The sequence below is a fragment of the Canis lupus genome, chromosome 5, assembly GCF_048164855.1.
Source record: "Canis lupus baileyi chromosome 5, mCanLup2.hap1, whole genome shotgun sequence".
NCBI classification, from domain to species: Eukaryota; Metazoa; Chordata; class Mammalia; order Carnivora; family Canidae; genus Canis; species Canis lupus.
This window is the reverse complement of record NC_132842.1, coordinates 70,408,751-70,425,200: the sequence shown is the minus strand read 5'-3', so window position 1 is coordinate 70,425,200 and position 16,450 is coordinate 70,408,751. Positions and strand designations below refer to the sequence as shown.

At 40.1% G+C, this 16,450-nt stretch overlaps 1 protein-coding gene across 8 annotated transcripts in view; it reads left to right on the top strand.

Annotated features, from left to right (window-relative positions):
* The window catches only part of ZCCHC17 (zinc finger CCHC-type containing 17), a 63,293-nt gene that overhangs the window by 4,782 nt on the left and 42,061 nt on the right, over positions 1 to 16,450 (top strand). For 7 of the 8 annotated variants that reach the window (XM_072827391.1, XM_072827390.1, XM_072827393.1 and 4 more), the window contains exons 2-3: positions 6,297 to 6,417; positions 13,688 to 13,745. In XM_072827391.1, coding sequence (XP_072683492.1) covers positions 6,352 to 6,417; positions 13,688 to 13,745 — 124 coding nt within the window. In that variant the 5' untranslated portion in view covers positions 6,297 to 6,351. The remainder of the gene's footprint in view (positions 1 to 6,296; positions 6,418 to 13,687; positions 13,746 to 16,450) is intronic. The other variant, XM_072827395.1, reaches the window with a different exon arrangement.

Sequence of the window (16,450 nt, the reverse complement as noted above, 5' to 3'; positions counted from 1 at the left end):
ATTAAATAGTTAAGAGAAGTAAAACTTTTATGGTAATGGATGGCAAATAAACACTGAAATAGGGCAGCCCCGGTGGCGTAGCGGTTTATTGCCGCCTGCAGCCCGGGGTGTGATCCTGGAGACCCGGGATCCAGTCCCACATCGGGCTCCCTGCATGGGGCCTGTTTCTCCCTCTGCCTGTGTCTCTGCCCCTCTCTCTCTCTCTGTCTCTCTCTCGCTCGCTCGCTCTGTGTCTCTCATGAATAAATAAAAAATAAAATCTTAAAAAAAACCACTCAAATACTAGCTGTTATCAGAGGACTTGGATAAGACCTCTCTAGGTTTATTGATTATAAGTGTGGGATGGGAGAGTGAGTACTGGTCATGGGGTCTAGAGCCAATAGCCTTTGTCGAGTCACTTGACCTCAGTTAGCCTCATTTTCAGTTAAATAAGAGGGCTGCATGAACTCCAGAATTCCTTTTCAGCTTTCACATTTTATGAGACTATTTGTGTGTGTGTGTGTGAGATGATTTTGTTTTTGCTTTGTTTTGTGTTTTACTGTTCTTTCTCTCTCCTGCTTTTGGACATTTTCTCAATTGATCATGACTGAAGTTAAAAAGGAAGAAACATCTATCTAAGATAGTCATTCAATAAATTGGTGGGAAGGAGGAAGTTTGGCTTCCAGTTTAACATTTGAAAGACTTCCACCTGATCTGGCCAGTATATTGGGCAGAACTCATTTCCTCTGCTTTTCTTTTTCTTTTTTTCTTTTCTTTTCTTTTCTTTTCTTTTCTTTTCTTTTCTTTCTTTTCTTTCTTTTTTAAGATTTTGGGAAAGAGAGAGAAGGAGCAAGCGGGGGAAGGGCAGAGGGAGAAACAGACTCTCCGCTGTGCAGGGAGCCTGATGCAAGCCTTGATCCCTGGACTCCCAGATCATGACCTGAGCCAAAGGCAGACACTTAACTGACTGAGCCACCCAGGCACCCCTCCTCTGCATTCTTTATTTATTTATTTATTTTTTAAAACATTTTATTTATTTATGACAGATACAGAGAGAGAGAGGCAGAGACACAGGCAGAGGGAGAAGCAGGCTCCATGCACCGGGAGCCCGACGTGGGATTCGATCCCGGGTCTCCAGGATCACGCCCTGGGCCAAAGGCAGGCGCCAAACCGCTGTGCCACCCAGGGATCCCCTCTGCATTCTTTAGACCAGAATGCTTTCTCCCTTCTTTCTCTACCTGTGTTTGGCACATAGTGAGGCTCTATTCACTTATTAAAAAAAAATTTTCAGTACCAACTGTATACCAGAAACTGGGAACAGACAACCAAATGAGAAATGGTCCTTGATTACATGTTTGGATGAATGAATCCAGCTCATCATTACCTCCTCCATGAATGATACCCTTCTGATGATGACTCTCCATTAGAATCTCTAATGTTGGGACTTAATTCGTGTTAGAAATTCTTATAAGTTTTAGATGTACACTGCAAATTCTTTTTAAGGTAGTGTAGAATAGTGGTTGAGAATGCAGGCTCTGCAGTCATTATTCTGTCTTTGCTCATATCCTAGTATTTTTACCTGTCAATTGATTCTCCTCTCAATTTTTATACACAGATTAAAGATCAATAAGAATTCCTTCAATTCTCAAGGTTCTATCCAGTTAGTTCTATTCTGTAGCAACCATAATAAATCTAAATCCTAACAAAGTTAAATGCAACAACAGAAATCTTGGCCAGATCAGTAAGGTGACACATGAAATGGAGTTCCAAAGGTACTTTGAAGTATCTTACCAATTTAATATTGTTCTATGGACTTCTCATTGCTTGAGAGAAAGGGAGAGCAGGATATGTTTTTTTCTTTTTCTTTTTCTATTGCATGTACATTGAAAAAAACAACTTTGAAACAATAACAAAATTGTGGAGGAACAATACAAATAACATTTATGAATCATTTGAGAGTTAAGTTGCTAACCAGATGCCTCTATCTTTCCTAAATACTTAATTTTCCTCTAAACAAAGACATTCTCCCGAATAACCACAATATAACTAGTATAATCAGAAAGTTAACATTGCATTACTACCTCTAGTTTCCAGGCCCTGCTTCTCCATTCTTGGGTACTGATTCATCATTCTGGACAGCCCAATATGTGGATGTCATCATTACCCTGCTCCTTTCCACACTGGTTGCTCTTTGCAAATTTATTCCTCACCAACCTAGGCTCTAACCTCACTCTGGGCCACTATTCCTCTGCCACACCTCTCATTCCCACAGTGTACTTTCCTTGCTCTGTCCCTTGCTTTGGGAAGTAGGTGGCTGGTAACTGGGTCCCTGTTGCCTCCCTGCATATTATATTGTTGTTTAAAACATTCAAGGAAAATCAAGCACTTAAGGTAGATATTCTGCTTCCAGAATTATTGCAAAGCAACTCTGTGGTGTACCTCAATCTTTTCAGTTTACTTGCTCTTTAAAGTCTACAGATGTGGCCCTATTTGAGTGGACTCTATTTCAATGTTTTACAAACTTCCAAAACAGCAGGACTCTTTTTTTTCCCCAAATGAACTCTTATATAGACGCTTAATAGGTAATTTGGATCAAAGCAGAATACACATTATTAAAAGTAGGCCCTCCTCCTGTAACCCCCACTCCTCCTTGTTACCAAGGTCCACCCCCAAGGCTGGGTAAACAGGTGGGAAATAGCAATAATCAGTCAGTGCTTAATTACTGAAGAGAAGGACGCCTGGGTGGCTCAGTGGTTAAGCTCCTGCCTTCAGCTCAGGGCGCGATCCTGGGGTGCCAGGATCGAATCCCGCAAGGAGCCTGCTCCTCCCTCTGCCTCTCTCTCTCTTTTTCTCTCTCTCTCCCCCTCTCTCCCCTTGTCTCTCATGAATAAATAAATAAAATCGTTAAAAAAATTTACTGAAGAGGGCCTGCTAGCTTCACAACTACTTTTGGTGTGCACATTTCTCTCTCTCTCTCTCTCAAATCTTTAAAAAAAACTCTAGATAACTAAGGAGCTTCTGAATAACCACCATAGAACTCCAGGTTTCTACAGAACATAACTTGAAAGAAAGTTTTAAGTTCCATTTTTTAAAATGGCAACCTTCTACTTTACTGAATTTCTAAACCTGTTACTGTTCTATCTATTCAGGGTTTCATGAACAATAATGCATGCCACTTTCTTGAAGAATTGCAAAGGGTTTCTCAGCTACTGTTCTATGGAAGGAGCCAACAGGAGAGCTTTAAGTTACGTGGCCATATACTTACCACAAACAGAAATATGTAAGAATCAAGAAACTAAAGATTATTTCTACTTTTATTGCTCTTTCCATGACAGGTGTTAAGAGTAAGATATTTGAGTTCAATTTAGGTGTCCTAGCTGCTGATGCCAAATGGATTCTATACTTCACTAGTGCTCCAAGAGATGGAGGAATTAAGGTCTCTTGATAGAGCCACTGGCTTCAGGTCAGTAACCTTTGTTCTAAGATGTGAGAAGTGCTAGTCAGAGAGAGGCAAAGATTGGAGTTGATCTTGCATAGTTGGGAAGTGGAAGAGGCAGAATCCAACCAGGTGGTGATACTTGGATTTAACCTGTTTATCAGCCATTTCTCAAGAACTGACCAATCTGCCTTCATTCTATGTACTGTTAGTGAAGTAATAAAAACCACCTGTGGGTGATCTAAGCCGAAAAGGGCAAGTTTGTAATAAGGATACGAAGTTGTGTTACGGAACTCAACAATAAGGATGTAGGAACCCGGAGATGATACTAGCACCAGGATTTGGAAGGCTGATAGTATTTTCTTTCATTTCTCTTGTAAGTGAGGCAATTCAGTAATGGATGGTCCTGTAGATAAGGGAGACTTTTGGGGATTCCCTGGGTGGCTCAGTGGTTTAACACCTGCCTTTGGCCCAGGGTGTGATCCTGGAGTCCCAGGGTTGAATCCCACATCGGGCTCCCTGCATGGAGCCTGCTTCTCCCTCTACCTGCGTCTCTGCCTCTCTCTCTCATGAATAAAATCTTTTTTTTTAAAAAAAGGGAAGACTTTCCAAAACTAGGACCTGAAGTTGTCTTATGAAAGTGAGTGGGGTCAGGGTGCCTGGGTTGCTCATTGGTTGAGCATCTTTCTTTGGCTTGGGTTGTGATCCTGGGGTCTTGGGATTGAGCCCCTCATCAGGCTCCCTACTCAGCTGGGAGTCAGCTTCTCCCTCTACCCCTTCCCCTGATCTCTTTCTCTCTCTCACTCTCAAATAAATAAATGAAATCTTAAAAAAAAAACAAAAACGTGAAAGTGAGGAGATTGAGGTGAGAAGAAAGTATTTGGTTATAAAAACCTAAGGAAAATAGTATTTCAAGTCTTATTGTCATCAGTTGTAATTGGGAGGAAAACGAGAACCGAGGGCAGTACCATTGGATTTATCTTTATGTAGCAGTGATTTATCCAGCAGGTACAGTAGCATGATTAAGAGCCACTAGACTGCTAGTTCTCTCTCTGTTTATTTTTTTTTAATTTTTATTTATTTATGATAGTCACAGAGAGAGAGAGAGAGAGAGAGGCAGAGACACAGGCAGAGGGAGAAGCAGGCTCCATGCACCAGGAGCCCGACGTGGGATTCGATCCCGGGTCTCCAGGATCACGCCCTGGGCCAAAGGCAGGCGCCAAACCGCTGCGCCACCCAGGGATTCCTCCCTCTCTGTTTAAAATAGGAGACTGAGCAAGAATATCTCTAAGCTCCCTTCCAATTCCAAAGCTGTAAGACTTGCTACTCAGGCAGGATCAGCCTCATCTGGGAGCTGGAAATGTACAGTCTCAGGTGCCACCTCAGACCTCCTGAATTGCAGTCTGCATTTTAACATGATTCATAAATAGTTAAGTAGATTTGGTGCATCTAAGAATGGATTATTATGTAGGTATTAAAAAAAAGAGGTGTAGAGGTGCTTAGGCTCAGGTTGTAATCTGAGGGTCGTGAGATTGAGCCCTGCATTGGGCTCCACACTCAGTTTGGAGTCGGCTTAAGACTCTTCCTCTCTGCACCTCCCCATTGTGTGGCGCATGTGTGCCCTCTCTCTTTCTCTCTCAAATTAAATAAATTGTAAAAAAAAAAAAAGTGTATGTGTCTATATGAATTACTAAAATATATAAGAAAATGGCTGCTAATGATTTGTAATTTCATAATTCAATTAAAAAGTCTCTTCTATAGGGACACCTGGTAGCACAGTGGTTGAGCATCTGCCTTTGGCCCAGGGTGTTATCCTGGGATCTGGGATCCAGTCCCACATCAGGCTCCTTGTGGGGAGCCTGCTTCTCCCTTGGCCTGTGTCTCTGCCTCTCTCTCTCTCTCTCTCTCTCTCTGTCTCTGTCTCTCATGAATAAATAAATAAAATCTTTAAAAATAAATAAATAAAAATCTACAAATGAAAAAGTTTTAAAGAATATAAATAAAATTGAATTTTGGGTGATTTTTTTCTTTATTATGAATGTATTATTGTCTGGACTTTTAAAATGAACATGTGTGTTTTTAACTTTATAAGGAAAAAAGTAAGCTATTCTCTCTTTTTGAAGTTACTTCAGACTAATACCTAGCCTAGGGCTTAAAAGCAGGGACTCAGGTGTCAGCCAGAGTTTGACTCCACTATTTCCTAGCTTTTTGACATAGGCCTAGTAATTTGACCTCTGGAAACCTTGGTTTTCTCATTTATATAAGAAACAGGGCAGCCCGGGTGGCTCAGCAGTGTAGTGCCACCTTCAGCCCAGGGCCTGATCCTGGAGACCTGGGATTGAGTCCCATGTCGGGCTCCCTGCATGGAGCCTGCTTCTTCCTCTGCCTGTCTCTGCCTCTCTCTCTCTCTCTGTGTCCCTCATGAATAAATAAATAAAATCTTAAAAAAAAAAAAAAACTACATCTTGAGAGTTTTGAGGATTAAATGAGATATTAGATGTCTAGTGCTTAGCAAAGTACCTGGACATAGTATGTTCTTGATAAGTGTTAGCTCTTATTACTATTATTATTCCCTTTTTAAAGATACAGTCTCACACACATCTCAAAAGCCTTCCCTTGACAAAAGGATAGTAACAATAGCAATTAGAAAGGAAAAAAAACCCCAGACTAATGGTCTTGGGTAAGTATCAAATTGAAAAAAATAAGATCAAATTTTCCACAACTCTTCAAGATCACAGTGGGCAAAAGAGATGTGGATGAAAGTGCATAGTGTTAAATCTAATGCTGTTATTCTGTAGAGACTAGCTGTGGATTATATGTACATTTCTTTTTTAATGCAGATGTCTTTCACATTGTTGCCTGTCTTATTTCTTTGTGATAGGACACTTGAATTAACTTTGGCAGAAGAGAAATGGAGGAGCCATAGAACATTAAGGATGAATTCAGGAAGACCCGAGACCATGGAGAACTTGCCTGCTCTCTACACTATTTTCCAAGGAGAGGTATACTCTTTTGACCTTGAAAAGAAAACCTACCATTTATGTTAAGCATAGATGGGAGGTGAAAAGCAGCTGGGTTTGGAACTCCTGTCCACTTGAGAATATGTGGAGTATCACAGTTCAAACAGAAGGGGCTAGTGGAGCATCTGGCTATTATTTGTATTTCCTCTAAGCTCCAGACTCCTAACTGCATACTTGACATCTTCATTTGGATACCTCACAGCAGGTCTAGTTTATGTTTTAAACTGATTTTTTTTTTGAGAAATTTATTTATTTTTAAAGTAATCTCTACACCCAGCATGGGGCTCAAACTCATAATCTCAAGATCAAGAGTCAGTTTATTCCACCAACTGAGCCAGCCAGGTGCCCCTAAATTTTTTATTTTCTAACTAAATATGTTCTTCTAGTCTTTCCCATCTCAGCAAATGAAACCACTATCCTTCTAGGTATCCATGCTAAATGTCTGGGTGTCATCCTTCATTTCTCCTCTTTTTTTTCTTTAAAGATTTTATTTATTTATTCATGAGAGACAGAGAGAGACACAGGCAGAGGGAGAAGCAGGCTCCTCACAGGGAGCCCGATGCAGAACTCGATCCCCGGACCCTGGGATCATGCCCTGCGCCATAGGCAGATGCTCAACCACTGAGCCACCCAGGCATCCCTTCATTTCTCCTCTTGATTTGATCTTGATTTTCTCTCTCCCTCCAGTCCATCAGCAAGTTGTACCATTGCTACCTCCCAAATATATCTCTTGTCTGTATATTTCTTTATCCCTGTGGCACCCCATTAGTTCAAGCTCTTCATCTCTTGCCTGTCCTTATTGGGGTCCCTACATCTATGGTAGTCCCTCTTCAACCTATTCTTTCTGTTGTAGCCAGAATAACATCTAATAAACAGATCAAATATGCTGCTTTCTCACAGCTTCTCATTGTACTTGAATTCATTCAAAGTTGTTTCATGAGCTCTACATGACTTGAACTTTGCCTACCCAGACAGTGTGGTTTTGTTCTATTCTATGCACACACAAGCCATTCTGGCCTCTTTACCACTCTGAGCATTTTTTTTTTTTTTTAAGATTTTTATTTAGTCCTTTGACAGAGTACACAAGCAAGGAGAGCAGCAGTTAGAGGGAGAAGCAGGCTCCCTACTGAGCAGGGACCCCAATGTGGGACTCGAACTCAGGACCCTGGGATCATGACCTGAGCCAAAGGCAGACACTTACCTGACTGAGCCACCCACGCGTGCCTCACTCTAAGCATTCAATGCCTGCTTCCTTCTCAGGACTTTTGCACATGCTATGTTTACCTATTCCATTTTCCCACTAACTTCTCTTCATGTTTTAAGTCTTAGCCCTAATGTCTCCTCAAGGATCTTTTCCTCACCATAAATAAATAGGCTCACCCTGTATTTGTGTACCTGTGTAATGTCTGTCTTCCTCACAGGATGCTTAAGTTTTATAAGGGCAGAGCCCTGTGTGGTGTTGTTTGTGGTTGTAGATCTTAGTCCCAGGTAAGTGGGTAGAAAATAATAGGTACTCATTACATCTTTGGTGACTGAATGATCAGCTTTTTTTTTTTTTTTAATTTTATTAATTTATTCATAAGAGAGGCAGAGACATAGAGGGAGAAGCAGGTTCCCCATAGGGACCCTGATACGGGACTTGATCCCAAGACCCTGGTATCATGCCCTGAGCCAAAGGCAGATGCTTAATTAGAGGCATCCAGTTATCCCAAATGATCAGCTTTTGAGGAAGAAAGCATTGTATTTGGAGAACAGACCAAACCTGGATTCCTGTCATAGTCCTTTTACTTACTGTGTGATTCTTGAAACTGCCATTTACTCTCTCTGAGCCTTAGTTTTCTCATTTATTAAATGGAGATAATAACTTTTTCTATAGGATTGCTGTGATGGTTAAATAAGCTATTATCTATAAAAGCTATGCCTGAGATAGAGTAGGAATTCATTACCATTATCATCTTCTTCTCAAAGCAAGAGTAGAGCCAAAAAAAATTGTTTTCAGTGTCTTATGAGTACCTGTAGTATTTTAACAGTATTATTCTTACTTGTTTTATGGTTGACAAGAGTTTCATCTAATGATGGGAGGCCTTTGAGGGCAGACTTTATCTGTCAGTTGCAGACTTTATCTGTCAGTTGCTTGACTTCTGTTAAGTCCATCCTAACTTGTAATCTAAACTCAAAATACAAAAGATAATAACATTCTAGCAAATAGTGAACAAAGTTGCCTTTCAGAGCCTTGTCCTTTTTCTTTAAGGCCTGTGGCATCTCCAAAGATCAGTGAGTTACTACTAGGGCTCAGAAAAGGAAGTGGGTAGCACTAGAGACAAAGTGAATTTTTCTGGGGTGCCTGGGTGGTTCAGTTGGTTAAGCATGTACCTTTGGCTCAGGCTGTGGTCTTGGGTTCTGGGATCAAGCCCCATGTCAGGCTCCCTACTCACAGGGAACCTGCTTCTTCTCTCTCTCAAATAAATAAATAAAATCTTTAAAAAAAAGAGGGGATGAATTTTTCTGATGATGAAGTTCTTTTGTCAGGTGTTACACAAAAGCACAAAAGACAGAGAAGTGTGCCATGCCCTTTACAAACTGAGTCAGATTTCTACAGTGGTTCCTGCCTGACATCTGCTTAAATGAGGTGGGATTTGAATTAATGTAGGTTTTAAATGTTACTATTAAGGAGGGATGGGCTAAGGGAATGTTTGGGGGAGAACTCAGTAGTTCTAGCTTTGTATTTCAGGAACGCATTATGAAAAATGATGGTTTAGAAATGATTGGAATTAGGGAGAGAGAAGTTTGATACATCGGAAGGAAGAAACTATTTTTCAGAATATTCATCCACAAACATTTAATGAGTGCCTAATATTTCAAAGAAGACCCAGTTACATTAAAATTCAAAAAAATTTGTAAGTCTAATATAGGTCAGCACTTTTACACATTCTGTGTCATTGACTCCAAAAAAAATTGTTAACCGTGTTTTACGGGTAAGGAAGCTCCTCTCAAAAGTTAAGTAATTGCCCAGTGGTTAATAAATAACAAAACTGGGATTTTATTTTATTTATTTTTTAAAAAGATGTATTTATTTATTTTAGAGAGAGAGTGCATGAGTGGGAGGAGGGGCAGGGTTAGGGGAAGCAGACTCCCCACTGAGCACAGAGCTCCATTATGGCTGGTCTCACGACCTAGAGATCTTGAAACCAAGAGTTCCCCAAACTGGGATTTTAAATCAGGTCCTCTCCAAGGCTGCTTTCTGCTAAACTGCACATGGCGTTGTCCAGCTATACATAAATGCATGGAGGAACCAGAGGAACCTTAAGAGAAGTCTTTTTTAAATTTTTATTTATTTATTTATTTATTTATTTATTTATTTATTTATTTATTTATTTATTTATTTTGATAAGTCTTTTTTTTAAAGATTTTATTTATTTATTCATGAGAGACACACAGAGAGAGGCAGAGACATAGGCAGAAGGAGAAGAAGGCTCCCTGCAGAGAGTCCAATGTGGGATCCGATCCCAGGACCTCTGGGATCATGCCTTGAGCTGAAGGCAAACGCACAACCACTGAGCCACCCAGGCTTCTCAAGAGAACTCTTTTAAGTGAATTGAGGTACAAAGGAGGGTAAATGGTAAATCTGGTTCTTTCACAGTCATTTGTTTGGTTCTCAATTACAGCATTTATCACAGTCTGTTTTGTATAATTGTTGCTTGTGTATGTATTTGTCTCCTCCACTAGATTGTGAGTTACTGGAAAGCAAGGGCCATGGTTATCTCATATATCTTGGTAACTACTTCAAATTCATTTAAAAATAGATGGGCATTTTTTTAAGGGTTTTTATTTCACAGTACCTATCATGGTATCTTACATATAGGTACTCAGCAACTGTTTGAATAAAATTGAACCAAAGCCTCATAGGACTAATCACCCTTGAAGAAACTGGTGATGCAACCCATAACTTAGCAGTTCTTCTCTTAGCAGGCTCAGCAGGGCTGGGGAGGTCAGTGATTGAATATCTGAGAAGCCAGTATTCATCCTCTCATCCTCTGAGAGGTTATCCTGGTGCTGGGGTCAGTGAAGCATGGTAGCCGGTACAAGTGTAGCAGTGGGAGTTGGGATTTGGCTCAGCCCAACCATAGCCAAAGAAATGCTGAAGGGAGATTGGTGTTGGTGAGGTGGAACTAGCATTGGACTAGAAGTAAAAAGATTTCTGTTCTTGCTTTCTACTTCTGTGACTTGGGACAAGTATCTTAGGTCTCTGAGCCTCAAGTTGCTCATTCACATTATGGGCTAACTAGTTTCAAGGCCAGTGCAACCTCTACTCCAAAGATGGTAAATTCATTTTACCTCAGCCTGGAGTTCAGTCGAGATAATTACTGAATTTTTTCCCCTGAGTTATTTGACTAATTATTCTTGGGACACCAGGCAGACACGATCATCTACAACAGGTGCCATTCTGTTAATTTCAACTCTGAGTGCATCCTAGGAGACATAGTGATGGAAACACCTGGTACTGGAATTAGGTGAGAATGCCTTTTCCTGACTTAACAGTTGAGTGCATCCATTCTGGAGCACATTAACTTTTCCTTTTGGGAGAGGCCAAATTAAGGTCTGTTAATGATATTTCCTCAAAAGATCATAACGTGACACTGGAGTTTCAGAATTGAAAAGTGAGATGGTCTTAATTTATATCAGTAAAGTGTGTTGGGCTCCAACATCTAGATGCTTCTTTGAAGTTCGTTAGATAACTATGCCCTTAATAATGTTGTTATGCAGTATGAAACACCTCAGCTATCTTTCTATAACTGTGAAGCAGAAGCCAGTTAAATTAAAAGCAAAAGCCAAGGTTCCTGGGTGGTTCAGTTGGTTGGGTGTCCAACTCCTGATTTCAGCTCAGGTCATGATCTCAGGATCGTGGGATCCAGCCCCATCAGGCTCAGTGTTGGGGGTGGAGCCTTCTTAGGATTCTCTCTTTCCCTCTGCCCCTCCCCATCTCTTGCACATGCTTTCTTTCTCTCAAAAAGAAAAAAAAAAGTTGAAAAGCAAAAGCCTTTAATTGGTCCAGAAATTAGGGATTTGCTTTTATCATAATTAAAAATTTACAGTCTTATCTTTATCTGGTTGGCCTTGTTTTATAAAAAATGACTTGCTTTATGAACTTGGGTAAGATCTTTGTGTCTCTGGTCTTTACTTTCCTCATTTAAAACATGATAGGATTGTACCAGCTAATCTCTGACGTCCTTCCACCAGTTTCACCTTACCTTGATTTTAAGTACTAGTATCTGCTTCACTGTACTGTTTCTTTGGGACTGTCTGGTACCTACCCCACTATAGCATATTCATCAATATAAAAGAGAACTTTAGGGGCTCCTGGGTGGCTCAGTTGGTTAAGCATCTGCCTTTAACTCCGGTTGTGATCTCACAGTCCTGGGATTGGGCCCATGTGGGGCTTTCTGCTCAGCAGGAAGTCTGCTTGTCACCCCCACCCCCCGCCCCGTGCTCATGCACACTCTCAAATAAAATCTTTTTTTAAAACGCTTTGGGTTCTTAACTCCTTAATGTTGTATCATAGAGTTATTTCAAGTGTCCATTTAAAAAATGTGGCAAATGGAAGTTTTTGTCTATATCCATCCTAGCATTGAGGTGAGTAATGATAAATGGTGGAGTAAGGGGCATTGGACTAGGCATCAAGGGATCTATGGTCTGTGCCTTGTGTCTAAGTTAGTTGTGTTTCTACTAGTCACTAACTTTTTTTGTGCGTCAGTGTCTTGAACTCTGTTAAAGTGTCTTGAATTCTGTTAAATTGTTAAAAAGCCACAATTTATTGAATGTACATTAGGTGGCAGATACCACTTCAAGGCACTTTGTGTACATCATTTGTTATTTGCAGCAGGAAAGAAAATATACTTGGGAACTTAGGCCCTGAAAGGTAAGTTGTGTTCAACATCCCACAGGTAAGGAGTGACAGAGGTGAGATTAGAAGCCACATCTTTCACTCCAAAGCGTGTACTCTTTCCACACCTGTACTATTCTACCTCATTTGCAGCATGGAGACCTACCATGTATACTTTTGAAGATCGTTCCCAGGAGCAGATAAAACGTCAAATGTCACATAGTCTCTGCGTTAGAATTTTATAGTTAAAGGGAATGCATGAGCAGCTCTAGTGTAGAAATCCCAGCTCTACTGCTTACTAACTTTGAACACTGGGTAAATTACTTAGTCTGTCCATACATCAGTTTTGTCATCTATCAAATGAGAATAGTAAGAGTATCAATATCATATGGTATCACAAGGAATATGTAAAGACTTTGAACAGTGTTTTACACGTAGTGAGTAATCAATACGTATTAGTGAAGAGCAGTGCATTAGGGCTTGTCCTTTTCACTCCTCTTAGTTATGCTAAAGCTGAAACAGTGAGTACTAAGATGAAACAACTAATTAAAGTCACTGAAAAAAATAAAGTTTATAAGATTGTATTGAATACTTTATAAATAATAATGAATTTAATGATAAATACAGGATGTAGCAAAAATTTTAATTCTAGTCCAGGTTGGTGGGTGGGCTAGAGGATGGATGGGAGGTAGAGATAGAATTTAGGATAATGATTTATCTGGCAGAGGTTCCAGGCCTTTCATTACTATTACCTATTAAATCGACCCATTAAGCTTTTAACTTCTCCATCCTAGGTCAACTCCACAAAAGACTCTGGGACAGCTCTTTTTCTAATTATATCTTTTTAGGTTCTGTCAGATGTCTACATATTAGCTTTTTCTGCAGTTGTCTTATAAAACCCAAGACTGGTTTGGAGTTAAATAGAGCAGCCTATATGGTCTGTTTTGACTTGAAATTTAGGAAAAAGGGATGTCCTATATAATCCATCCCGAATTATTAAAGTTCTCTGTATTGGGATTGGGGGCTTCAGTTCCATCTAAAAGAAAATGTAGCATTATTACAAGATTTTCTGCTGTGTGTTCCTTTTCTTCAAATATCTCCTTTGGGAATTTTAGTAGGTGTGGGATTTGGACATTTCTAGATCTTGTCATACCATCTGACAACACTCCACTCTCACCAGTATTTTTAATGTGTTCACACATACCTGCCAGTCTAAATTTCAAAAAGAACAGAATATTTGACAGAACATAACTTTTAGGCAGCTTTGCAGCAGGCAGTGTAAGTAGAAATTCGGAGAGGCTAGGTTAAATGCTATGGAAGAGAGATTCTCATTTGTGTGGCATTGATTCCTTTTTTTCTTTGTCTTTGTAGGTTGCTATGGTTACAGACTATGGAGCCTTCATCAAAATCCCTGGCTGTCGGAAGCAAGGTGGGAGCCTATCATTTGAAATTCAGCCCTCCCGTTCCACTGTCTCTGTTACCCCCTACCACATCCTGATTATAGATTCTATTTTTCAAACAGTAGTTTTGTTTTTGTCTTTAGCATAGAGATATGAATATAGGCAGGTGATGACAGTCCATGTTTTCGTACGTCCTAACTCAGAAGAATGGTGCTCTCTGATTTGGTGGGGGGCTGGGCATAGCTACTTGGGTTCACTTCTGGAACCAGCTCTTGCCTAAATTTTACCTGTGGCCCTAGGCAAGGCACTTGGCTTCTTTGGTCTTAGGATTTGGGATAGGGCAAGCTATTTCCTCTTTGACACTGACACTGTGAATTTTCTAGTATATGGCACATAAAATGGGAATAGTGTTGTAACCAATATGAATATATTCTGCATATCATGTTTTAATTTTTCTTTTTAAACTGATAAGCATTTGTTGATTATTTTTTGAGAATCCTTTCATATCTATAATCTTATTTGTTTCTTAAAATAATTGTGTTAAGTAGAAAGGACAAGTTCCATAGACTGGTGGCCTGCTCATAGCGATTTAGCTAGGTAATGGCACAGCTAGGTAATGGCACAGCTAGGTCTAGAACCTGAGCGTCCTGATTCTTAGTCCAGTGGGCTTTCTACCATATCACAGTGCTAGTAGATCCAGAAACTCAACTTGCTAATTCCTTGTGCTATAATAAGTTAAAGATTTATTGAAGATTTTAATATAAAAAATGTAACTACAAGGGTATTATTAGAAAAATATAGAATATTTTACTGCATAAAAGTAAAAAAACTTTATTTCAAAAAATCACAAAGTTTAGTTGGAAGAAAGAATTTGTGGGACACATGACCAAAGACTAATAAAAAAAGGGAAAGTAGGAGAAGGGGCTAAGAAGATGGAAAGAATTCACAGGAGAAAGAATAGCAATTCATTGATAAATATCTTAAGAGATACTCATTCTCCAGATTGATTTAAAACTAAGGGGAAAAAACAAAATAAAACTAACCTAGGGGATGCCTGGTGGCTCATTCGGTTAAGCTCTGACTTTTGGTTTTGGTTCAGGTCATGATCTCAGGGTGGTGGGATTAAGCCCTTGGGTCTGGCTCTGTGCTCAAGGTGGAGCCTGCTTGGGATTCTCTCTCACTTTCCCCCTGCCACTCCTCCCCATGTGTGTGCTCTCTCATGCACTCTATCTCTAAAGGAAATACATCTTTCTAAAAAATAAAGAGAGGGGCATCTGGGTGCCTCCGTTGGTTAAGCATCTGCCTTCAGTTTGGGTCATGATACTGGGGTCCTGGGATCGAGCCCTGCATCAGGCTCAATGGGGAGCCTGTTTCTTCCTTTCCCTCTGATGCTCCCTCTGCTTGTGCAATCTTGTACTCTCTTTGTCAAATAAATAAAATATTTTTTAAAAGTTAAAAATTAAAAAAAAAATTTAAATAAAACTAACAAACTGACATGTCTATGTAATGTAATACTACTCAGCAATAAAAAGGAATGAGAATGAAGCATGGATGTACACAACAATCTGGTTCAGTCTCCAGAGAATTATGTTGAGTGAGAAAAGCTAATCCCAAAAGGTTATATATCTTATGATTCCTTTTGTGTAATACCCCCCCCCCCTTTTTTGGCAGTTTTATTGAGAAGTAATTCGTGTACCATACATTTCACCCAAATGTACAGTTCAGTGATTTTTTTCTTTTTTTGTATAACCATCACTATAATCTAATGCAAGAACATTTTCATCACCCCAAAAAGAAACTGTACCTATTAGCAGTCACTCCAAATTATCTTCTTGCCTGCCCAAGCCTCAGGCAGCAACTAGTCTACTTTCTGTCTTTCTATGTTTGCCTCATCTGGACATTTCGTATTAAGTGGAGTTACACAACATGTGGTCCTTTGTGACAGGCTTCTTTCATTCAGCATGTTTGAAGGTCTGCCATTCTGTGGCATGCGTCAGTTCTGCAGTTGTTAGAGCCATTGCAAAATGTGGCAAGTAATTAACCAGTTCTCCAAATCTCTTGGATTCTCTGACATCAGCTGGGTATCCTACAGTTCAATTCAATTTTGACGCTAACTGCCCAGAGGTAGCACCTGACTCCTCACTGACTGAGCTACCCAGGCACCCCTCAAAATAGTTTTTAAAAGTGATTTAAGGGTACCTGGGTGGCTCAGTGGTTGAGCATCTGCTTTTGGGTCTGTGTGTGATCCTGGAGTCCCGAGATCGAGTCCCACATGGGGCTCCCTGCGAGGAGCCTGCTTCTCTCTCTGCCTATGTCTCTGCCTCTCTCTTTCTGTGTCTCTTGTGAATAAATAAATAAAATCTTAAAAAAAAAAAGTGATTTAAGGAGTGCCTGAGTGGCTTAGTCAGTTAAGCACCTGCCTTCGGCTCAGGTCATGATCCCAGGGTCCTGGGATCGAGCCCCACATCAGGGGTCCATACTCAGTGGAGAATCTGCTTCACTCTCTGCCTCCTGTCCCCAAGCTTGTGCACGGTCTCTCTCTCTCTGTTCCCCCCCCCCCCCATTCACGCTCTCAAATGAAATCTTAAAAAAAAATAAAGTGATTTAAAACACTCATAAGATTTTTGAGACTGGCAAATATTAAAAACACTGCTTTTACACTGTATGTTAACTAACTGGAATTTAAATAAAAACTTTAAAAAAATTGCTATTAATACCCAATTTTGGAAATGGG